Raw genomic sequence first — 24,630 nt, forward strand, 5'->3', positions numbered from 1 at the left:
AATCGTAGCATGTAAAGCCCGCTTTAGTTCTATGGGGCGAGATGATACATTTATTGCTACCATTTTGGGATAGATATGACGTTTGATCGCTTGTTACAGTATTTTTTAGGATTTGGCAGGGACCAAAAAAACGTAATTTTGCCATACTTCAATTTTTATTTGTTCACACAATTTTTTGATTTGGTTAATTATTTTATATTTTGATAGATCGGATTTTTCTGAATGTGAACAGTCCACGAGACGTCAGATTTTTATACATGCGTCAGATCAAAATCGACAATGCAAGTCTGTGTGTCCATGAAACAAATGCAACTTTTTATTTTTTCCACGTAATGAAAAATTGATAATACTCAGACAATTCTCCGATGAAACGCTGATCAAAGTCTGATCCCAAAAATTAGTGTGTTTTTCTAGTACATGGGAAAAATTGAATGTGTGAATGAGCCCTAAGACGATCTAAAGGGGGCTTTACACGCTACGATATAATTAATGTTTTATCGTCGGGGTCACGTCGTTAGTGATGCACATCCGACGTCATTAACGGTATCGCAGCGTGTAACACTTACCAGCGACCTTAAACGTCCTCCAAAGTGGTGAAAATCGTTCACCATGGAGAGGTCGTTCTAAAACCAAAAATTATTAATGGTTGTTTAACCCCTTCACCCCCAGCCACTAAAACACCCTAATGACCGGGCCATTTTTTGCAATTCTGACCAGTGTCACTTTGACAAGTTATAACTCTGGAACGCTTCAACGGATCCTGGCGATTCTGAGATTGTTTTTTCGTGACATATTGTACTTCATGTCAGTTGTAAATTTAGGCCGATATTTTTTGCGTTTATTTGTGAAAATTTAGGAAATTGTGCGAAAATGTTGAAAATTTCGCAATTTTCAAACTTTGAAAATTTATGCCCATAAATCTGAGAGATATCTCACACAAAATAGTTACGAAATAACATTTCCCACTTGTCTACTTTACGTCGTTAGGAAGTTAGAAGGGGTCAAAGTTCATCAGCAATTTCTAATTTTTCCAACAAAATTTACAAAATAATTTTTTTAGGGACCACATCACATTTGAAGTGACTTTGAGAGGCCGAGGTGACAGAAAATACCCAAAAATGACCCCATTCTAAAAACTGCACCCCTCACACTGCTCAAAACTACATCCAAGAAGTTTATTAACCCTTTAGGTGCTTCACAGGAACCAAAGCAATGTGGAAGGAAAAAATGAAAATTTTACTTTTTAACACAAAAATGTTACTTTAGCCATAAAATTTTCATTTTTACAAGGGAGAAAAGAGAAAGTGCACCCTACAATTTATTGTGCATTTTCTCCTGAGTACGCTGATACCTCATATGTGGTGGAAATCAAATGTTTCGGCACACGGCAGAGGTCGAAAGGGTAGGAGCACCATTTGAATTTTTGAACGCAAAATTAGCTGCACTCATTAGCGGACGCCATGTTGGGTTTGAAGACCCCCTGAGGTGCCTAAACAATGGAGCTCCCCCACAAGTGACCCCATTTTGGAAACTAGAGCCCTCAAATAATTTTTCTAGATGTTTAGTGAGCACTTTGAACACCTGGGGGCTTCTCAGAAGTTTATAACGTTGAGCCGTGAAAAGAAAAAAAAATTTTTTTTACCACAAAACTGTTGCTTCAACTAGGTAGCTTTTTTTTTCACAAGGGTATCGGGGAAAAAATGCAACATAAAATGTATTGTCCATTTTCTCCTGAGTAAGCAGATACCTCATATGTGGTGGAAATCAAATGTTTGGGCACACGGCAGAGCTCGAAAGGGAAGGAGCGCCATTTGAATTTTTGAACGCAAAATTAGCTGCACTCATTAGCGGACGCCATGTTGGGTTTGAAGACCCCCTGAGGTGCCTAAACAATGGAGCTCCCCCACAAGTGACCTCATTTTGGAAACTAGAGCCCTCAAATAATTTTCTAGATGTTTGGTGAGCACTTTGAACACCTGGGGGCTTCTCAGAAGTTTATAACGTTGAGCCGTGAAAAGAAAAAAAATTTTTTTTTACCACAAAACTGTTGCTTCAACTAGGTAGCTTTTTTTCACAAAGGTATCGGGAAAAAATGCAACATAAAATGTATTGTCTATTTTCTCCTGAGTACGCAGATACCTCATATGTGGTGGAAATCAAATGTTTGGGCACACGGCAGAGCTCGAAAGGGAAGGAGCGCCATTTGAATTTTTGAACGCACAATTAGCTGCACTCATTAGCGGACGCCATGTCAGGTTTGAAGACCCCCTGAGGTGCCTAAACAATGGAGCTCCCCCACAAGTGACCCCATTTTGGAAACTAGAGCCCTCAAATAATTTTTCTAGATGTTTGGTGAGCACTTTGCACACCTGGGGGCTTCACAAAAGTTTATAAAGTTGAGCTGTGAAAAGAATTTTATTTTTTTTTTAACACAAAACTGTTGCTTCAACTAAGTAGCTTTTTTTTCCATAAGGGTATCAGGAAAAAATACACCATGAAATTTATAGTGCATTTTTTCCTGAGTACGACGATACCTCATATGTGGTGGAAATCAAATGTTTGGGCACACGGCAGAGCTCGAAAGGGAAGGAGCGCCATTTGAATTTTTGAACGCAAAATTAGCTGCACTCATTAGCGGACGCCATGTTGGGTTTGAAGACCCCCTGAGGTGCCTAAACAATGGAGCTCCCCCACAAGTGACCCCATTTTGGAAACTAGAGCCCTCAAATAATTTTTCTAGATGTTTGGTGAGCACTTTGAACACCTGGGGGCTTCTCAGAAGTTTATAACGTTGAGCCGTGAAAAGAAAAAAAAAATTGTTTTACCACAAAACTGTTGCTTCAACTAGGTAGCTTTTTTTTCACAAGGGTATCGGGAAAAAATGCAACATAAAATGTATTGTCCATTTTCTCCTGAGTAAGCAGATACCTCATATGTGGTGGAAATCAAATGTTTGGGCACACGGCAGAGCTCGAAAGGGAAGGAGCGCCATTTGAATTTTTGAACGCAAAATTAGCTGCACTCATTAGCGGACGCCATGTTGGGTTTGAAGACCCCCTGAGGTGCCTAAACAATGGAGCTCCCCCACAAGTGACCCCATTTTGGAAACTAGAGCCCTCAAATAATTTTTCTAGATGTTTGGTGAGCACTTTGAACACCTGGGGGCTTCTCAGAAGTTTATAACATTGAGCCGTGAAAAGAAAAAAAATTTTTTTTTACCACAAAACTGTTGCTTCAACTAGGTAGCTTTTTTTTCACAAGGGTATCGGGAAAAAATGCAACATAAAATGTATTGTCTATTTTCTCCTGAGTACGCAGATACCTCATATGTGGTGGAAATCAAATGTTTGGGCACACGGCAGAGCTCGAAAGGGAAGGAGCGCCATTTGAATTTTTGAACGCACAATTAGCTGCACTCATTAGCGGACGCCATGTCAGGTTTGAAGACCCCCTGAGGTGCCTAAACAATGGAGCTCCCCCACAAGTGACCCCATTTTGGAAACTAGAGCCCTCAAATAATTTTTCTAGATGTTTGGTGAGCACTTTGCACACCTGGAGGCTTCACAAAAGTTTATAAAGTTGAGCTGTGAAAAGAATTTTTTTTTTTTTTTTTACCACAAAACTGTTGCTTCAACTAAGTAGCTTTTTTTTCCACAAGGGTATCAGGAAAAAATACACCATGAAATTTATAGTGCATTTTTTCCTGAGTACGACGATACCTCATATGTGGTGGAAAGTAATTGTTTGGGCGCATGGCGGGGCTCAGAAGAGAAGGAGCACCATTTGACAGCAAAATTTGTTTGAATCATTAGCGGATACCATGTCACGTTTGGAGACCCCCTGAGGTGCCTAAACAGTGGAGCTCCCCCACAAGTGACCCCATTTTGAAAACTAGACCCCTCAAGGAGTTTATCTAGATGTTTGGTGAGCCCCAAGGGGCTCCACAGAAGTCGATAATGTTGAGCCATGAAAACAATTTTCTTTTGTTTTACCACAGAACTGTTACTTGAACCAGGTAGCTTTTTTTTCACAAGGGTATCAGGAAAAAATGCACCATAAAACGTATTGTGCAATTTCTCCTGAGTACGCATATACCTCACATGTGATGGAAAGTAATTGTTGGGCGCATGGCGTGGCTCAGAAGAGCAGGGCACCATTTGACAGCAAAATTGGTTGGAATCATTAGCGGACGCCATGTCACGTTTTTAGACCCCCCCTATGGTGCCTAAACAGTGGAGCTCCCCCACAAATTACCCCATTTTGGAACTAGACCCCTCAAGGAATTTATCTAGATGTTTAGTGAGCCCCTTGTACCCCCAGGGGCTCCACTGAAAGTTGATAACGTTGAACCGTGAAAATTATTTATTTTTTTTTAAATTTTTGCAGCAACAAGGTAGCTTTTTTTTTTCTTTTTACAACGGTATCAGGAAAAAATGCACCATAAAACGTATTGTGCAATTTTTCTCGAGTACGCAGATACCTCATATGTGGTGGAAATCAATTGTTTGGGCGCATGGCGGGGCTCAGAAGACAAGGAACGCCATTTGACTTTTCAAACGCACAGATGCAGTGCACTGATCGGCCGCTGCAGGAGGCACGGTTGGATGAGATACAAAAAGCGCTGGGATACGGTAAAAAAAACAAAAGTCACGCCAAAAATTGAGCAGGGATGCTGATCCGCGCTCAGCGGGACACACGGACAGATGCGATACTTTTTTTTCCGTATCCCCGACGCTTTTTGTATCGCATCAGTCCGTGCGTCCCGCCGAGCGCTGATCAGGGATGCACATAACGGATCGGCATCCCTGCTCAATTTTTGTCGTGACAAAAAGCATCGGGGATACGGAAAAAAAAGTCACGCCAAAAATTGAGCAGGGATGCCGATCCGTTATGTGCATCACTGATCAGCGCTCGGCGGGACGCACGGACTGATGCGATACTTTTTTTTCCGTATCCCCGACGCTTTTTGTATCGCATCAGTCCGTGCGTCCCGCCGAGCACTGATCAGGGATGCACATAACGGATCGGCATCCCTGCTAAATTTTTGGCGTGACTTTTTTTTCCGTATCCCCGATGCTTTTTGTCACGCCGAAAACTGACCACGGATGCCGATCCGTTATGTGCATCCCTGATCAGCGCTCGGCGGGACGCACGAGGTGTAAAAATGGACAGGGGATAGAGGAAAAAAAGAAAAAAAAAAGTTATACTCACAGTACCCAGAGGAGTAGCAGGAGGAACAGAAGGCAAGCGAGATAGACAGCTGTACAGGAGCCGCAGGCAGGAAGTTGGACAGCTCAGCAGAAGACCCAGGAAGAAGGACCCAGCGATGGAGGCAGATGTGATCGGCCGGTGAAGACATGTAAGAGGACGTCGGGGGGACAGCAGAGGGGGGGGGGGCAGCAGAGGGGGAGAGCAGAGGGGGAGGGGGAGAGCAGAGGGGGAGGGAGATACCGGAGGAGCTGCAGAATAGAGATCACGGGGGAGGCCGGCAGATTGGGATGTCGGGGGGCAGATCGGGATGTCGGGGGGCAGATCGGGATGTCGGGGGGGGCAGATCGCAGGAGGGCACGGGCAGGGGCCATTACGGGAGCGTGCAGGAGCAATCACAAGAGCACGCAGGGGCTGCAAGGAGAGCAGAGAAGGGAGATACCGGAGGAGCTGCAGAATAGAGATGGCGGGGGGCAGATCGGGATGTCGGGGGGGCAGATCGGGATGTCGGGGGGGCAGATCGGGATGTCGGGGGGGCAGATCGCAGGGGGGCACGGGCAGGGGCCATTACGGGAGCGCGCAGGAGCAAATCACAAGAGCGCGCAGGGGCTGCAAGGAGAGCAGAGGAGGAGAGATACCGGAGGAGCTGCAGAATAGAGATGTCGGGGGGGCAGATCGGGATGTCGGGGGGGCAGATCGCAGGGGGGCATGGGCAGGGGCCATTACGGGAGCGCGCAGGAGCAATAACAAGAGCGCGCAGGGGCTGCAAGGAGAGCAGAGGAGGAGGGAGATACCGGAGGAGCTGCAGAATAGAGATGGCGGGGGGCAGATCGGGATGTCGGGGGGGGCAGATCGGGATGTCAAGGGGGCAGATCGGGATGTCGGGGGGGCAGATCGCAGGGGGGCACGAGCAGGGGCCATTACAGAAGCACGCAGGGGCTGCAAGGTGAGCACAATACTCACCGCTCCTGCTCCTGCTCCGTGACAGCAGCGGCAGCAGCAGCGGTGGCGTGGTACCACTAGTACCAGCCAGTGCTGAACGCTGCAGACATGTTGGGGGAGGGTCCCCAGACCAGCACAGGCCTGGGGAGGGCGGCCACCGGCAGATCAGACCTCCCCACTGCACACTGACTGGAGCGATTGCGCGTCATAGCACGATCGCTCCAATCAGTGCTGCAGGAGCTGGGGGCGGCATGTTTGAGATCCACCTATGATCTGCTGTACCTGCTACAGCACATCATAGCCGGATCTCACAGTATCGCACTATTTCCGGCATTATTTTTACCGAAATCAGTGCGAAAGATGTGGTTGGCGGTTCAGATTTGAACAGCCAATCACATCGATCGTCGATGGGGGGTGGCGATGCCACCTCCCCTGGGGTGAAGCAAAGGTCCCCTGCTGTAAGAAACAGCAGGGGACATCATTTGAAAGCCGTTGCTATGGCCACGGCAATCAAATGAACTTTAGGCCGTAAAATTACGTCCCTGGTCGTTAAGTCACGTTAAAATAGGACGTAATTTTACTGCCCGCGGTCGTGAAGGAGTTAAAGATGTTGTTCCTCGTCCATGCGGCAGCACACATCACTGTGTGTGACACCGCAGGAGCGAGGAACCTCACCTTACCTGCGTCCCGCCCGCAATGAGGAATGAAGGAGGTGGGCGGAATGCTCGTCCCGTTCATCTCCGCCCCTTCGCTTTGATTGGCCGGCCGCTTAGTGACGTCGCGGTGATGCCGAACGCACCTCCCTCTTCAAGGAGGGATTGTTCGGCAGTCACAGCGACGCCGCCGACCAGGTAAGTGCGTGTGACGCTGCCGTAGCGATAATGTTCACTGCGGCAGCGATCACACGATATCGCATGCACGACGGGGGCGGGTGCTTTTGCGTACGATATTGCTAGCAATTGCTAGAAATATCGTAGCGTGTAAAGCCCGCTTAATTGTTATTTGTACTACCATAGCATCCCTGAAGACGCTGTATTGTCTTTTCCATCCCTCCACTTCTCATAGCTCTTATTGGACACATAATTGCTAAATATTAGCGTCTACCGAACACTGAACCCCATATAAGTCTACGGGGACCCGAACATTAACTGTAAAATAAAAGGGTTAAAGCAGGACAATATACTTACCGAGCCTGCCCTCGGCTGTAACGCTACTTCCGAGTCCGCTCATCAGTCCTCATACATATTCATTGTGCTCCCCGACCACAGGCGGCTCTGGTTGGCTACCTAGACCACGATCCCACCCTCTCTAACAGTGCATGTGATTGGCTGTCCAGGACCTGAACACCTGCAGTTCGGTATGGACGCCATACTTTGCAGTTTGGGGGTCGCTAATCATTAATTATATCTTAATTATAGGTTTAACTCTTCATACAAATAGGTTTGATACCACTACCATCCTATTTGTGTATACATATTTACTTGTTTTGTCCAATTGTTATCTGCTTGATGGTGGTTGAAGCGGTGCAGATTTATCAGGATCTTTACCCCAATGTATATTCTACTCATATCATTTTACATTTTTTGGTGCTTTTGAATGTTTTCCTTGTGCATGATAACCATACTTCTTGACCATGTAATTTGGTGTAAGCACATTTTTTATAGGCAATGCAAGTCATGTATGTGCCAGTAGGCACTTGAAGTCTGGCATCTAGGGCAACATATTATAGGGTTGGCACCAGATACTATTTAAACATCACTTTTTTACCGGTGCTTCACTAATGTTGGGGTGTATGCACAGGGTAGAGTGTCACACAGGTCACTGGTAGCAGGATTTAGTTCTCTGCTGCTCCTCTTATAAGAGCAAAGAACACCAACAAGGAATGATGAAATGATAAATCAAGTGCACACACCGAGTCCTGCATCATCCATTTCACCATGTTAGTGTACATGTAAAGGGATGGCCGACAGATATCAGAGCATGGGAAAGCTGGGTGCTGAGAGATGTACAGCAGAGCAGGGTAAAGCTGGGTGCTGAGAGATGTACAGCAGAGCATGGGAAAGCTGGGCGCTGAGAGATGTACAGCAGAGCATGGGAAAGCTGGGTGCTGAGAGATGTACAGCAGAGCATGGGAAAGCTGGGCGCTGAGAGATGTACAGCAGAGCATGGGAAAGCTGGGCGCTGAGAGATGTACAGCAGAGCATGGGAAAGCTGGGCGCTGAGAGATGTACAGCAGAGCATGGGAAAGCTGGGCGCTGAGAGATGTACAGCAGAGCATGGGAAAGCTGGGTACTGAGGGAAAGAGCCTTTTTCCCTCAGCACAAAACATTCCCATCCCATGCTTGTATTTTTGTCCCCCCTTGTATATAGTTCTCCAAATACTATAATGGCCCCCACATAGCCTTCCATATAATATAAAAGGTCCCACATAACCCGTCATATATTGTAATGCACCCCCATAGTTCTCCATGTATTACAATGCATTTCCCCAAAGTTCTTCATGTAGTATAATTCACCCCATAGTTCTCCATATATTATACTGCACTACAGTCCTCCATGTTTTATAACGCACACCCCTAGTTCATGTATAATGTAGCCTCCAGAGTCCTCCATATATTATAATGTAGCCCCCATAGTCCTATATGTATTACAATGCAGCCCCATAAAACTTCATATTGTATTATGCAGTCCCATACTCCTCCATGTATAATGCACCCATATAGTCCATGTATAAGGTATCCTTCATTTTGTATTATGCAGTCCCATAGACCTCCATGTATAATGCAACCCCATATTCCATGTATAAGGTGTCCTTCATTTTGTATTATGCAGCCCCATACTCCTCCATGTATAATGCACCCCTAGTCCATGTATAAGGTGTCCTTCATTTTTATTATGCAGTCCCATAGACCTCCATGTATCATGCAGCCAGGCCCCTCCAGGCCTCCATGTGTCATGCAGCCAGCAAAATAAAAAAACAAGTACCTCTCTTCTCCTTCCGACCTCTGTGACTGCGGTAGTTACGCCCCTGCCCCCCATATGTCACACACCCTGCTTCCCCATACACACACTACACCCCCATAGCTCAGACACCCTGCTCCCCATACAGCCTGCACCCCCAGATCACACACACTACACCCCCATATCTCACACACCCTGCTCCCCATACAGCCTGCACCCCCAGATCACACACTCTACACCCCCATATCTCACACACCCTGCCCCCCATACAGCCTGCACCCCCAGATCACACACACTACACCCCCATATCTCACACACCCTGCTCCCCATACAGCCTGCACCCCCCAGATCACACACACTACACCCCCATATGTCACACACCCTGCCCATATACAGCCTGCACCCCCCAGATCACACACACTACACCCCCATATCTTACACACCCTGCTCCCCATACAACCTGCACCCCCCAGATCACACAGACTACACCCCCATAAGTCACACACCCTGCCCATATACAGCCTGCACCCCCCATATCACACACACTACACCCCCATATGTCACACACCCTGCTTCCCATACAGCCTGCACCCCCAGATCACACACACTACACCCCCATATCTCACACACCCTGCCCCCCATACAGCCTGCACCCCCAGATCACACACACTACACCCCCATAAGTCACACACACTGCTCCCCATACAGCCTGCACCCCCAGATCACACACACTACACCCCCATAAGTCACACACCGTGCTCCCCATATCTCACCCTGCCTGTACCCCAACTTACCCCTCTCAAACACTGCACCCCTTCACATCCTTCTGTCACAGTCTGCAGCCCTCATATGCCACTCACCCTGCAGCCCCCTTCCCCCTCATGTCCCCTCTTTTCTTATTACCAGTCATCATGTGTCCAAATCTCCTTCAGGATTCAGTATCTTTGCTATCTGCCCGGCATCCTGTGTCTCCTCCCACACAGTCACATGGGCGTGACTTCATCGCAGGTCTTGCAGGATGGATTATTCCGTCTGCTGTGCAGGTCAGGAGCACTCCTGCTCTGCTGCAGCTCAGAAACGGCTGGTGGGCTGGTTATGTCAGATAAGGCTAGTTTCACACTTGCATTGGACGGCTTCCGTTGCTATCCGCAGCCTTGAGGAATTACGGTAACTGTTGCAGCAAACTGTTATATTCCTCATAGACTTCTATTAGCCACGGATAGCAACGGATGGTCTTACATTGCATCTGCCCCGCGGCGCATCAGTTGGTTTGATGCTGACCGTCAGTGACCGTCGGGCGGATGGAACGCTGCATGTAGCGTTTTTCTGCACTTCGAAAAAACGCAACCTGCAAGATTCAGTCGGCGTCCGTTGTTTTTATAATGGACGCCTATGGTGGCGGATTCCATTAGAATCCGTCATTTGACGGATTCCGTTAACGCATCCGTCTTTGCACAACTGCGCATGCTCAGATGTGTAAAGTTAAAGAAAAAACCTATAACGGATTGCGTTATTTTGTACGATCCGTAGCATCCGTTGTGCCACTATATGCAACGCATCCGTTGCATCCGTCACACAATGCAATGCTACGGATCCCGTCCAACGCAAGTGTGAAACTAGCCTAACTCCTTTAACATATGCATATGACTTAGGCTAAGTTCACACTTCCGTTGTTTTGCATCAGTCACAATCCGTCGCCTAGAGGAATTACGGTATCCTGCAAAATATTTTGCAGGAATCCTGTTTTTCCCCATACACTTCTATTAGTGACGGATTGCGACTGATGATTATTATTATTATTATTATTATTTATTATTATAGCGCCATTTATTCCATGGCGCTTTACAAGTGAAAGAGGGTATACGTACAACAATCATTAACAGTACAAGACAGACTGGTATAGGAGGAGAGAGGACCCTGCCCGCGAGGGCTCACAGTCTACAGGAGGAGAGATGACCCTGCCCGCGAGGGCTCACAGTCTACAGGGAATGGGTGATGGTACAATAGGTGAGGACAGAGCTGGTTGCGCAGTGGTCTACTGGGCTGAGGGCTATTGTAGGTTGTAGGCTTGTTGGAAGAGGTGGGTCTTGAGGTTCCTCTTGAAGCTTTCCACGGTCGTGGAGAGTCTGATGTGCTGAGGTAGAGCGTTCCAGAGTATGGGGGATGCACGGGAGAAATCTTGTGATTACATCCGCTGCGTCGCGGTCAGTCATTTTTTAACTGACCGCCAGGCAGGAGCAACGCAGCCTGTAACGTTTTTTGAGCAGCGCAATCCGTAGGATTTTGCTGCGCATGCTCTGTCTGGCTCCCTGCACACGTAACCAGGATAAACATCGGGTAACCAAGCAATGCGCTTTGGTTAGTTACCCGATATTTACAGTGGTTACGGGTGCAGGGAGCCCGCGCTAAGCGGTGTATGCTGGTAACCAAGATAAATATCGGGTAACCAAGCAAAAAGTGCTTTGCTTTTAGTTACCCGATATTTACCCTGGATACAGTGTGCAAGGAGGCCGACACTTCACCACTCGGCTCTGCCCCCTCCCGCACTCCGCATGTGTGTACACACACACACACACACACACACACACACACACACTCACTCACACACACACACCACACACACACACTTATCCCCAGCCCTGCAGTCCCCGTGGCACTGACGTCCTCGGCTCCGCCCCCTCGCGCTCCGCTCCCTCCCGCACTCCGCATGTACACACGCATGTAGACACACACATACACACATACACTCACTCACTCACCTGTCCCCAGCCATGCAGACCGCGGCACTGACGTCCTCAGCTCCGCCCCCCCAACTCCGCACCCCGCACACAATGGAGTCCGACAATGAAATTCTTTTCTTTGTCATCCGTTGTCATCCGTTGTACAACGCATCAGTCATATGCGTCAAGCAACGCATGTGACTGATGCCACACACCGGAAATGTGAACTTAGCCTTAGCCGTATAAATGAGAAAATGAGAAAGGAACGGGGTGACTCTGACGCTTCCCTGACAGAGAACAACTGGAACTAAAATACTGTTTGATTGTACTTGTGTCAGTGTTTATAGTGTGAAACATTCTACTTGCATCCTGTACATTATTGATTATATATTGATTTATCTCTAATAAGCATCTGTGATTTTCTATTTTCAACCCTTTACACCGCCAACTCTTGGTGTTGTAGAAAATAAATACTTGTTGAGTCAAAATTGAGTGGTCTTTACTACGATATGCAGTTAGGGTATGTGCCCACGGGACCTTGTTTCTGCGGATTTTGCCGCGGAAAATCTGCGGATTTTTCTGGATTTTCCAGATAAATCCGCAGGTTTTAGCATGTACAGACACTCCCCATGTTATCCTATGGGACATGAGGAGTGTTGTGTCCACGCTGCGGAAAGTGCGGCTGCCGACCATGCTGCGGATGTAGACATCCGCATGTATAATTGCATGTCAATTATTCATGCGGAATTACCTGCGGATGTCCCGGCCCTCCGCTATGGAGATAAGAGGCCGGGACGTCCGCAGGTAAGCCGCATGAATCTCCGCATGTTTCCCGCAGCTTTTCCGCTGTAATCTAGCAGCTAAGCATAGCTGCGGATGCCGGCGGGCAGCTGCGGGAAACATGCGCTCGTACCTGCGGATACATCCGCAGGTACGAGCGCCCGTGGGCACATAGCCTAACATCCAGGAACCTGTGTCTTCACACACAATGTAACCAAGAAAAACTGTAGGAGAGGGGACTTATCATAGTGATGTATTGTATATGCACTTGAAGGTGACAGTGATTGACAGAAGCAGAAAAGGTGGAGTGCTTGTTGGTAAAAGTGTTTAACTCAATGGATGGATTGGGGGAGAGCATTCGCTTCTGGACAGCTGACGGTGGCATTGAATGGACTAAAGGCCGCTTTACAAACAACGATATCGCTAGCGATTTGATTAGCGATGTGACACGCCCAGATCGTTGCTACGATTTGCTGAGAACGCGCACAGGTCGTTTTGTAGCGGTCACACGTACCCATCTCACAAACGACGCTACATCGTTCAGCGATATATTGTTTGACCAAGGCGGTCGTGTGGACACCATCACACAGTAATCCTCCCAACAATTCCAGCAGCAACAGAGGCGTATAATTGTGTCCGCCTTATCAACCATGCCTGCCAAATCAGAACGCAGTTGGTACCACCAATCAGAGCGGAGGAGGCATGGAGCATTGTAGATGTAGAAATTTGGCACTCAAGATAAATGTGAATAGTGGTGTTTTATTGAGAAGAACTTGTAGGACCAGCACAAGCACAAACGTTTCAGTCAAAGACCTTCATCAGTGTGCGTGCAGGGGGTCCTCAGAAGGAATAGCAACTTTGCAACTGACATAGTCAGGTATGACGCAGTGTCCACCGCTGTCTATGTGGACACCGTGTCATACCTGACTATGCCAGTTGCCAAGTTGCTATAGCTTCTGAGGACCCTCTGCACGCACACTGATGAAGGTCTTTCACCGAAACGTTTGTGCTTGTGCTGTTCCTACAAGTTCTTTTCAATAAAACACCACTATTCACATTTATCTTGAGTGCCAAGTTTCTACATCTAGTAGAAGATCGGAAACGGGTGATTTGGAGTAATGAGATGAAAGTCAATAAATGGTTCTGATGGATGTAAATGGATCTGAAAGAAACAAGGGAAAAAGGGGCTAATGGATCAAGAAACTGAAGGAACTGTCAAGTTTGGTGGAAGAAGCCTGATGATATGGAGTTGTTTCACTACCAAAGGCATTGGATACTTGACCAGGATCGATGGTAGTTTCAAAGCTGAAAAAAACAAGAATGTCTGCCAAACAAAAAAAAATAAGACGTCTGTGAAAAACTTTTATAGTCCTGAACCCAATTTTTAAACGTTATTGCCCATCCCTCATTTTCTATGATACTGATGGTTCTGCTGGAGATAACAAACCTGAGTCTACAGCTTTCTCCTGCAGTCCCATAGAGAATGAATGAAGCTCATGTGGCCACCGCTTCATTCAGTCAAAACATTTTAGAGCCTAGTTCTCTATATCAAAGGATGGCCTGGTATTTGGACCACCATTGAACAGAAAGTTATTACTTATCCTGTGTTGAATAACACTTTAAAAACCTATGCACTCTTGACTAAGTGTGCATGTGTATAAGGGCGGCCACAGAGACAGCTGTTGACCTAAAAGTCCTTTAACAACAACTACAGTGATATGAAAAAGTTTGGGCACCCTATTAATGTTAACCTTTTTTCTTTATAACAATTTGGGTTTTTGCAACAGCTATTTCAGTTTCAAATATCTAATAACTGATGGACTGAGTAATATTTCTGGATTGAAATGAGGTTTATTGTACTAACAGAAAATGTACAATCCACATTTAAACAAAATTTGACCGGCGCAAAAGTATGGGCACCCTTATCAATTTCTTGATTTGAACACTCCTAACTACTTTTTACTGACTTACTAATGCACTAAATTGTTTTTGTAACCTCATTGAGCTTTGAACTTCATAGGCAGGTGTATCCAATCATGAGAAAAGGTATTTAAGGTGGCCACTTGCAAGTTGTTCTCCTATTTGAATCTCCTATGAAGAGTGGCATCATGGGCTCCTCAAAACAACTCTCAAATGATCTGAAAACAAAGATTATTCAACATAGTTGTTCAGGGGAAGGATACAAAAAGTTGTCTCAGAGATTTAAACTGTCAGTTTCCACTGTGAGGAACACAGTGAGGAAATGGAAGAACACAGGTACAGTTCTTGTTACGCCCAGAAGTGGCAGGCCAAGAAAAATATCAGAAAGGCAGAGAAGAAGAATGGTGAGAACAGTCAAGGACAATCCACAGACCACCTCCAAAGACCTGCAGCATCATCTTGCTGCAGATGGTGTCACAGTGCATCGGTCAACAATACAGCACACATTGCACAAGGAGAAGCTGTATGGGAGAGTGATGCGAAAGAAGCCGTTTCTGCAAGCACGCCACAAACAGAGTCACCTGAGGTATGCAAAAGCACATTTGGACAAGCCAGTTACATTTTGGAAGAAGGTCCTGTGGACTGATGAAACAAATATTGAGTTGTTTGGTCATACAAAAAGGCGTGATGCATGGAGGCAAAAAAACACGGGATTCCAAGAAAAGCGCTTGCTACCCACAGCAAAATTTGGTGGAGGTTCCATCATGCTTTGGGGCTGTGTGGCCAATGCCAGCACCAGTAATCTTGTTAAAGTTGAGGGTCGCATGGATTCAATTCAGTATCAGCAGATTCTTGACAATAATGTGCAAGAATCAGTGACAAAGTTTAAGTTACGCAGGGGATGGATATTTCAGCAAGACAATGATCCAAAACACCGCTCCAAATCTACTCAGGCATTCATGCAGAGGAACAATTACAATGTTCTGGAATGGCCATCCCAGTCCCCAGACCTGAATATCATTGAAAATCTGTGGGATGATTTGAAGCGTGCTGTCCATGCTCGGCGACCATCAAACTTAACTGAACTGGAATTGTTTTGTAAACCGGAATGGTCAAATCTACCTTCATCCAGGATCCAGGAACTCATTAAAAGCTACAGGAAGCGACTAGAGCCTGTTATTTTTGCAAAAGGAGGATCTACAAAATATTAATGTCACTTTTATGTTGAGGTGCCCATACTTTTGCACCGGTCAAATTTTGTTTCAATGCGGATTGCACATTTTCTGTTAGTACAATAAACCTCAATTCAATCCAGAAATATTACTCAGTCCATCAGTTATTAGATATACGAAACTGAAATAGCTGTTGCAAAAACCCAAATTGTTATAAAGAAAAAAGGTTAACATTAATAGGGGTGCCCAAACTTTTTCATATGACTGTATATAAAAGTCGATCAGCTCTCATCACAGAATGGTTGTTAATACGATCAGTTATCTCTTCTTGGGTTTTAATACTTCTGCTCCTTTCAGGGCTAAGAGGATATTAGACCATAAAATAACCTAAAAATGGATGTATAATTACAAAATGATAAAATATAGTACACAAATTAGTAGAAAATTATTTAGAAGTGTAAAATGTTTTGCAAGAGAAGAAAACGTTGATGATTCTGTAATGGTGGAATATGGGGGTTGTGTATAATTTTGTGTAGGTTCGTATTTTAGGCGTGGTGCTCTGTCCATTCTGTGTATTCCTTGTGTGTACATTGTCCTGTTTGCAGGTTAATCACCCCCTGAAGGGCTTTTGTTCCTAAGTCTAGGGAAGGGGGGGCTGGCATCCACCAAACTCTCTGTTTACCTGGGGGATTATTCAGTCTGGCTGGGAAGGTCAAGAGACAAGCAGGAAGATTCATCCTCTGGGGGAGAAGCTGCGGCTACAGGCAGCAACCCAGAGAGCCATTGAGAAACCTTTATTTCCCTGGAAAAGGACTGCTGGAGGATTGTGACTGATCCCTGGGACATTTATCACATTTCTGGACTACTTTACCCTCCGTGGGGTGGATTATTTGATTGACTTTCTGATTTTGCTCGGAATAAAAGTTCTTTGGATTGTTCAATCATCTCTCGCTCTGTTGATTGTGTGATAGAGGAGAAGGACCCCGTGACAGTTTGTATAACATAAAATTATATAACATGGTACAAAATAAGTGAATAAACAAAATCTTCCATACCTTACCCCACCAATACGACTCAGGGATTGGCATATGATCCACTCGCGCTGATCGTACTTTCATTATCTTATGAACCTCTGCCGTCAAATCAGGGAAATTTCTATTGAGATCAATGTTCTGAGCCGTCATTCGCCCATTTGTCCATCCATTGTAGCCAGCACCCTGCGAGATCAAGACATTCAGATAAATTTATTTTTTCATACCAGAAATATAATTTAAATTACTGTATATACTTGACTATAAGCTGCGTTTTTTCAGCCCATTTTTCTATGCTTAAAACATACCCCTTGGCTTATAGTCGAGTGAGAGTCCCACAAGTAATTATTCTCACCTGTCCTCTGTTCTCGTGGTGTCCTCTTACCTGCTTTTTGTGGGCCGCAGGCACAATAGACCCCTCAATGATCATGGCCGGTGCAGGGACCGTCGCTGCTGTCTTCAGCGCTTTTCTTCAATTCAATGCTTTGCAGTGCCACAAATCAATCAACTGAATTAAAGTGCTGAAGACAACAGCATCAGTCCCTGCACCGGCCGCTAACAATGAGGGGTCTATTGTGCCCTATGGTATGCAAGAAAGATGTAAGAGGACACCACGGGAAAGGAGGACAGGTGAGAATAATTTTGTGTGTGTTCATGTGTGTGTGTATGTAGATGTTAACAACAGCATAATAGCGGACAAGAAGGTGACCGGAATGAGGACATTACTAAAGGATGGGCACATTACTACAGGGGACAATATGGGCATATTACTACAGACGACAATATGAGCACATTACTACACAGGACAATATGGGCACATTCCTACTGAGGACAATATGGGAACATTACTACAGGAGACAGTATGGGAACATTACTATAGGGGACAATATGGGCACATTACTACTGAGGACAATATGGGAACATTACTACAGGAGACAGTATGGGAACATTACTATAGGGGACAATATGGGCACATTACTACAGGGCACAAGGATGGGCACATTACTACAGAGAACAATATGAGCACATTACTACAGAGGAGAATATGGGCACATTACTACAGGGGACAATATGGGTACATTACTACAAGAGACAATATGGTCACAATACTACAGAAGACTATATGGACACATTACTACAGGAGACAATATTGGCACATTACTACAGAGGACAATATGGGTACATTACTACAGAGGACAATATGGGCACATTGCTACAGAGCACAAGAATGGGGCACATTACTACAGAGGATAAGGATGGGGCACATTACTACAGGGCACAAGAATGGGCACATTACTACAGGGGACAAGAATGGGCACATTACTACAGGGGACAAGAATGGGGCACATTACTACAGGGCAGAAGAATGGGCAATAGCATAGCAATAGCATTTTATTGCTATCTATTATTATTTTTGAAATATACCATCAGCTGTTGCATTTTCCAACCTAGGCTTATACTCGAGTTAATAAGTCTTCCCAGTTTTTTGTGGTAAAATTCGGTGCCTCGACTTGGCTTATTCTTGAGTATATACAGTATATATTTTTTTTTTATTGGAGATCGCTTTCTTTTTTTAGACAATAAATGTATCTATTTAATAAATGATAAAATATACAGGATAATTAAATGGTTAAAAGCATCATGAAGATGTTGGTTAAAGTAATTCTGTGTCTTTTATTAAAATTGAGCCCCAATTAATTCCTTATATATCTCTGTAATGAACTGAATGTTTTTTCTATGCTTCTTTCTCTACTTATAAGCCACTTCTCATCCTAGCCCTAACCCATGTTATCGTGTTTTTGATGCTGCAGTTTGTCACTTTTTTGGAATGTCAAGTTTTTACGCTGCTTTGTATTTGATGCTGTCAAATGTAGATTACATTCGTGTTCAGTGTATTTTTACCTATGGATTTTCTACATCTAATAATGCAATTTTATGAGGAAAATCTGCACATAAAACTCAGTGTATGCACAAGACATTGACATGTTGCAGATTTGCAGATTTGAAGGCCGGAAATTTCTATAACTTTTTTGTGCATCAAAAATATGCAGAGTAAAAGACTTCCCAAAAACTCATTGTGGGAACTTAAAGAGGACAAACCACCAGGATTTTCCTCTATAAACTAAAGCAAGGGATATACTGGCACTATAATGCTGATTCTATACATACCTTTAGTTGTGAGATCGGATGTATACTTTCTGAAATATAGGCAAGTAAAGTTTGTGACATGCACTGTTATTTGATAGGTGCTGCAGAATATCTAATAGGTGGGTTGGGTTTTGCTAGTTATTCCCGCTCCTGCCTGCCTGTCCTTCCTCCCCTTTCTCTTATATTACAGGAACTTACAATGTACACTAATTTTACGTTACCTCCTCTGATGCCAGCTCATAGCCATCTGGGTTCATGGAAGGCAGAAGGTGAATTCTGGTGGTGTTGATCAATGTCTGGATTCTGGGGTTTCCAAGATTATATTCTGAGCACAAATACTGTGCCAAATAAATCAGTAACTCTCTTCCGACGACTTCATTGCCATGCATGTTGCCAATATATCTAAATTCTGGTTCAACTGTAAAAATAATAGATAATAAACATTTCATTCTTCACATTCCAAATTCTACTCAGTGGAATCTTCTTGTGATGACTCCACACATTTAAATAAAGGGAACATGTTGGGTCAGATAACACTGACTGACCACATATAGGGTTAATCTGCAGGAAGGTGCCCGGCCGCGGTACTCAAGGCAGTAAGTGCCTGGTACAGGTGTACCCCTACTATTTTATGCTATTTGTCTGTGTTATGGTGTTAATGTGTGTGATAAAATAACCGCTGCTGCTAGTGAAGTGTGGGTCTTGAATGTAGCAGATACGGAAACGAGTGGCGGCCGGCGCCACCTAGCGGTTGGGCAAGAGCAGCAGTGGATTAGATGTTAGATAAGATAGGGGATAAGTGACAGAAGGCCATTGGGTTGATTAGAGAGAGGCAGTTTTGCAGAAGGAATTGAGGAGTAAAGACATGGTATGGTGTCAGCAGCCAGTTAGGAAACCCTGAGGTAACCTTTTAAAGGTCCAGAGCCTACGGCTCACCCCGGCAGGCTCAGGGAAGTCACATGACTAGACATCCATCGGGGCCCAGAAGCAGACAGCAGTGAGGAGAAAGGTGGAAGACTGGAGACACTGCCTGGCAGCTTGTGGATTAGTTCCAAGATAGGTCAAGTGAGAGCACCCCAAAGAAACAGTAACCGTAGAAACGTCAGGATTGAGGCCATGTCCGTCATAGTATGGAAAGAATAAATTGTTCAAGTTTTGGTTTGCCAAGAGAGTACTCCGGTGTCACATGTTGGTCTACTGCATCTACGATGAGGACCGGCTGCCGGGTGATGGACACCGAAACTCGAAGAAAGCATTAAGTGTTCCACATCCCACCTGGGTAATACACACTTACTTTCTCCGGCAAAACCGTGCTGTGAGCAGTGACTGAAGCCGCAACGACCTGTCTGCATGATTAAAAGCCGGAGGCTCTTGGGAGAACATTATTATACAGTAACATTTAGTAATAGCACTTTTCACCGCCGTTACAGCCTCGTTCCCAGGGCTAGCATCAGTGTGGATTTTGTCCTGTGTGGTTCTTTGTATTAAGCCCCCAATATGATGTACTGTTACCCCGTGTACAAATTACCACACCAGGCATTGCCTATCATAAGCACTTTCAAGATGATGAGAGTTGGGTAAATAATACTTCCATAGTATTCCCTAAATAACAATGCTATACCATGCAGCATCCATCGTACACAACAAAGTTATATGGTACAGTCTACACACAATTCCTGTGTAAAAACAGTGCTTAAATAATATTAACATAAAGTGACCAACCAGGCATAATGCAATCTAATAATAGATTTGCTTTGGTCACAAGCCTTAGATGCCAGATGAGTGGTCCCATCGCCATCAATGGCGATGCATTCTATACTAACAAAGGTCATACACTAAAGGCTGCTTTCACACTACGTTTTTTTAACATGCGTCATGAACGTTTTTTGCTGTAAAAGCGGATCCTGCTTTTACAGCAAAAAACGCATGCAAACGCATGTGTTATTTTGCAGGATCCTGTCACTTTAAGTTTATGGCATTGGAGTCATGTGATCGGGAGTCAGTGGAACTGAACTTGATAGATTGGGAGCCGGCTTCTGACAGCTGCAGAGGATCGTAACCAAGGTAAACATCGGGTAACTTGCTTAGATACCCGATATTTATCTTAGTTACGAGCGTCTGCAGCTGCTTGGAGCCGGGCTGCCTGCTCCCTGCACACGTAACCAACGTAATCATCGGGTAACTAAGAGAAGTGCTTTTCTTGGTTACCCGATATTTATCTTGGTTACGAGTGTCCGCAGCTTTCAGGCGAGGGAGAGAGGAGAGATAGGGAGGGGGAGAGCGGGAGGGGGAGAGAGAGACTGATCACACCAGGCTGGTTTCTGGGCATGCTCAGTAGAGTAAGCAGGATCCTGTCTATCAGCATGCCAGCGTTCACATGCGTTTGCGTGCAGTATAGTCAGGATCCAGCAATTTGCAGTATTTGGACGCAGCTCAAAAACGCTACAAGTAGCGTTTTTGAAAAATGTTAAAATACTGCAAGTCGCTGGATCCTCACTATAGCGCACGCAAACGCATGTGAACGCATGTTGACGCGAGTCCATTGCAAATGCATTGAAATGAAAACGCATTTGCACTGGATCCGTTTTTGCGTTAAAAAAACGTTCAGGACACGTTAAAAAAAACATAGTATGAAAGCAGCCTAATACAGGTAAATAGAAGAAACTTTAAAATACATCGTATCAGAAAATGGTGCTCTTACTCCACTTATCAGCCACTTCTTTCTATACCCCCAGGCTCCTAAACTCATTACCCAAATAAAGCTCTATTTTGCTCAGACAAGATGGTGCCAATTTACTGTGGTATTATGTTACACAGTCCAATGTACTGGATGGAGAGGGGGACGAGGTGTGAGGAGCTGAGAGAGATGTAGAAAGATCGTGCTGAGCTTTCTAACAAGTCTTTTACCTCATCCTGAAGCTGGGTTCACATCTACACTGGACATTACTTCTGTATAAGGTGGACTCTGGGCTTTTGCTCATTTTAACTATTCGTATTTGCAAAAATGCAAAACTGAACCGGGGTTTCTGCATGTAGAATGCAATGAAACTGAATAACTCTTAAAGTACGTAGATTGAGGAGGTACTCACGTATTTCATGCTGTCCTGGATTGTTGGAAAACTCAATAACAAAAAGGTCTTTTCCTTCAAAGCTTCTTCCAATGCTGTACGTCTTGGCTATGTGGGAACACTTGGCTGCCGTCTTTTTTAGTATGCTGACCATCTGTGTGTAGCTGTGGTGAGTGAAGTGTATGAAGGTCGTCGGCATTTGGGTGGCAAAGTCTTCAGGAGTGAACTCTACATTAACTGTGAAACACAAGCATAAAGAAGCAATGATATGCTTAATACATTTATTATTAGGATTCTTAAGAAATTTTGTCCACTGTAGTCATGTCCATGAGGTGGTTCCATGAATACAACGTGTAGGATATTTCAACAGTAGATATTCAGGCTACAATTGATGATTGCAACAGATTGTATATGCAAATAACATTTCTACCTATATTAAAGAGGTTGGCCACTACTTTTACATTGATGGTCTATCTTTAGGTACAGTCATCAATGTCTGATCGGCCGGGGTCTGACCTCGGCATCCCCACAGATCAGCTGTTCTCGGTCCCGATGGCAGCAGCGGGCTGGAAATGTTACATTCTGGAACTGCTCCACCCGGTTACTCTGCACATCTGCCTCCTATTGATTTGAATGGGAGGCGGATGTGCAGTAGCCACGGTGGCCACCATGAGAAGACGGGGCAGCTCCAGAACTGAGAATTTTCGGCTGTTTGCTGTCACCGCCAGCAAAGGACCACACAAAATATTACTGAGGTATAAAACTTCTACACCATCAAAAAGACTACCTCTAAAACAATATTTTATATAATAAATTCTTAAAAAAGACACTACCAGTATCCTTTCATACAGTATAAAAATACAAACATAGCAAAACACACAGTGTAGGTGTCAGTAAGTACTATACCCGTACTAGGGGGTGATATAGGAGGGAGGGAGGATTCAACAATTTAATATAGATGGTTTTGTTCTATTAATGGAACGGGGCCTACCTAAATACATTCTAGGTTCCCCTTCCTAACAACAGAGGGTGCATTAATTTTTTGGACACCGCCCACTCTAGATGACTGGCCCTCTCTGCCCCTATTTCTTTCTAGTAGGAGTAACCACCACCAGAAACCAGGTGTACAACTGTGATACACACAAACCACGAACATACAAATCAAAATTGCGTTAAATATTCAATAGTTCCCTGAGTCTTATAGATTATCTGATCTAGGGACAATGTAAGTATTTGTTGTTAAGTAAAAGAGTCGAGAGGTCTACTTATCTTATAGACACCCTCAACTCTTCCAATGTGTTTCACCCCCTCCTAACGCAATATAAGGGGGATCATCAGGGGATTAATTAGAATATCTCCTCTGTAGGACACGTGAATTAGTATTGTCAAGTCAGGAACAATAATTCAAAAGATGGTCATCAGGTACTCCATACCATACAGACAGAGCATGATATCAAAGCTATCTGTTAGTTGTTTGCTGCGTATCGATGTATCAAGATACTATGTAGTTCAGGTAAATCAATAGGCGGCAAACATCAAATAGTATATGGAAGAAATTCACATAGTATAGCGGCAAATTAGCGACAATCCACATCTAATTCCTTAGGTTGCTTTCACACTTGCGTTGTGCGGCATCTGTTGCAATTCGCCACCTTGAGGAATTTTGGTAACTGTTGCAGGATGCCGTTTATTCCTCATAGGCTTCTATTAAGGGCGGATTCCAACGGATGGTCTTGCATTGCATCTTCCCCGCGGCGCATCAGTTGTTTTGTCGCTGACCGTCAGTGACTGTCGGACGGAGGGAACACTGAATGTAGCGTTTTTTGTTGCTCTAAAAAAACGCACTCCGCAAGATTCCGTCAGGATCCGTTAAGCGGCATAATGAATGTCTATCGTGCTGGATTCCGTCGCCATGCATTTGGCAACGGATTCCAGTGCAGGATTCCGTCAAGTTCTACTGAGCATGCTCAGCATGTCCAGCGTTCTGTTCTAAATCGTTTAAAATCACTCCTGGTCTCTCTCTCTCACTCTGTCTTTCTCGGTCTCTATCTCTCTCTGTCGGTCTATCTCTCTCTCTGTGTCAATGTTGGTCTCTCTCTGTGACTGTCAGTCTCTCTCTCTCACCCCCTCTCTCATACTCACCGATCACTGGCGCGGCGCTGCACGGCTGTCACACTGCTCTGGCGACTTTTCCTCTTTTGAACATGTCGGCTGCTCATTATTCCATCTCGTATTCACTGCTTTCCCCGCCCACCGGTACCTATGATTGGTTGCAGTCAGACACGCCCCATGCTGAGTGACAGAAGTCTCACTGCAACCAATCACAGCTGCCGGTGGGCAGGTCTATACCGTGCAGTAAAATAAATAAATAATTTAAAAAAAACGACGTGCTGTCCCCTTAAATTTTGATACCAGCCAAGGTAAAGCCACACGGCTGAAGGCTGGTATTCTCAGGATGGGGAGCTCCATGTTATGGGGAGCCCCCAGCCTAACAATATCAGCCAGCAGCCGCCCGAAATTGCCGCATCCATTAGATGTGACAGTCCCGGGACTCTACCCGACTCATCCCAAATTGCCCTGATGCAGTGGCAATCGAGGTAATAAGGAGTTAATGGCAGCAGCCCACAGCTGCCACTAAGTCCTAGGTTAATCATGGCAGGCGTCTATGAGACACCCCCAA

General features: G+C 45.0%; 1 protein-coding gene across 1 annotated transcript in view; it reads right to left on the bottom strand.

Moving 5' to 3' along the window:
• The window catches only part of CPZ (carboxypeptidase Z), a 115,706-nt gene that overhangs the window by 62,346 nt on the left and 28,730 nt on the right, over positions 1 to 24,630 (bottom strand). The window contains exons 4-6 of the mRNA XM_075333221.1: positions 21,972 to 22,187; positions 19,104 to 19,300; positions 16,759 to 16,920 (exon numbers count right to left, since the gene is read on the bottom strand). Of these exons, the coding sequence (XP_075189336.1) occupies positions 16,759 to 16,920; positions 19,104 to 19,300; positions 21,972 to 22,187 (575 nt within the window). The remainder of the gene's footprint in view (positions 1 to 16,758; positions 16,921 to 19,103; positions 19,301 to 21,971; positions 22,188 to 24,630) is intronic.

Source organism: Anomaloglossus baeobatrachus, chromosome 1 (genome assembly GCF_048569485.1).
Source record: "Anomaloglossus baeobatrachus isolate aAnoBae1 chromosome 1, aAnoBae1.hap1, whole genome shotgun sequence".
NCBI classification, from domain to species: Eukaryota; Metazoa; Chordata; class Amphibia; order Anura; family Aromobatidae; genus Anomaloglossus; species Anomaloglossus baeobatrachus.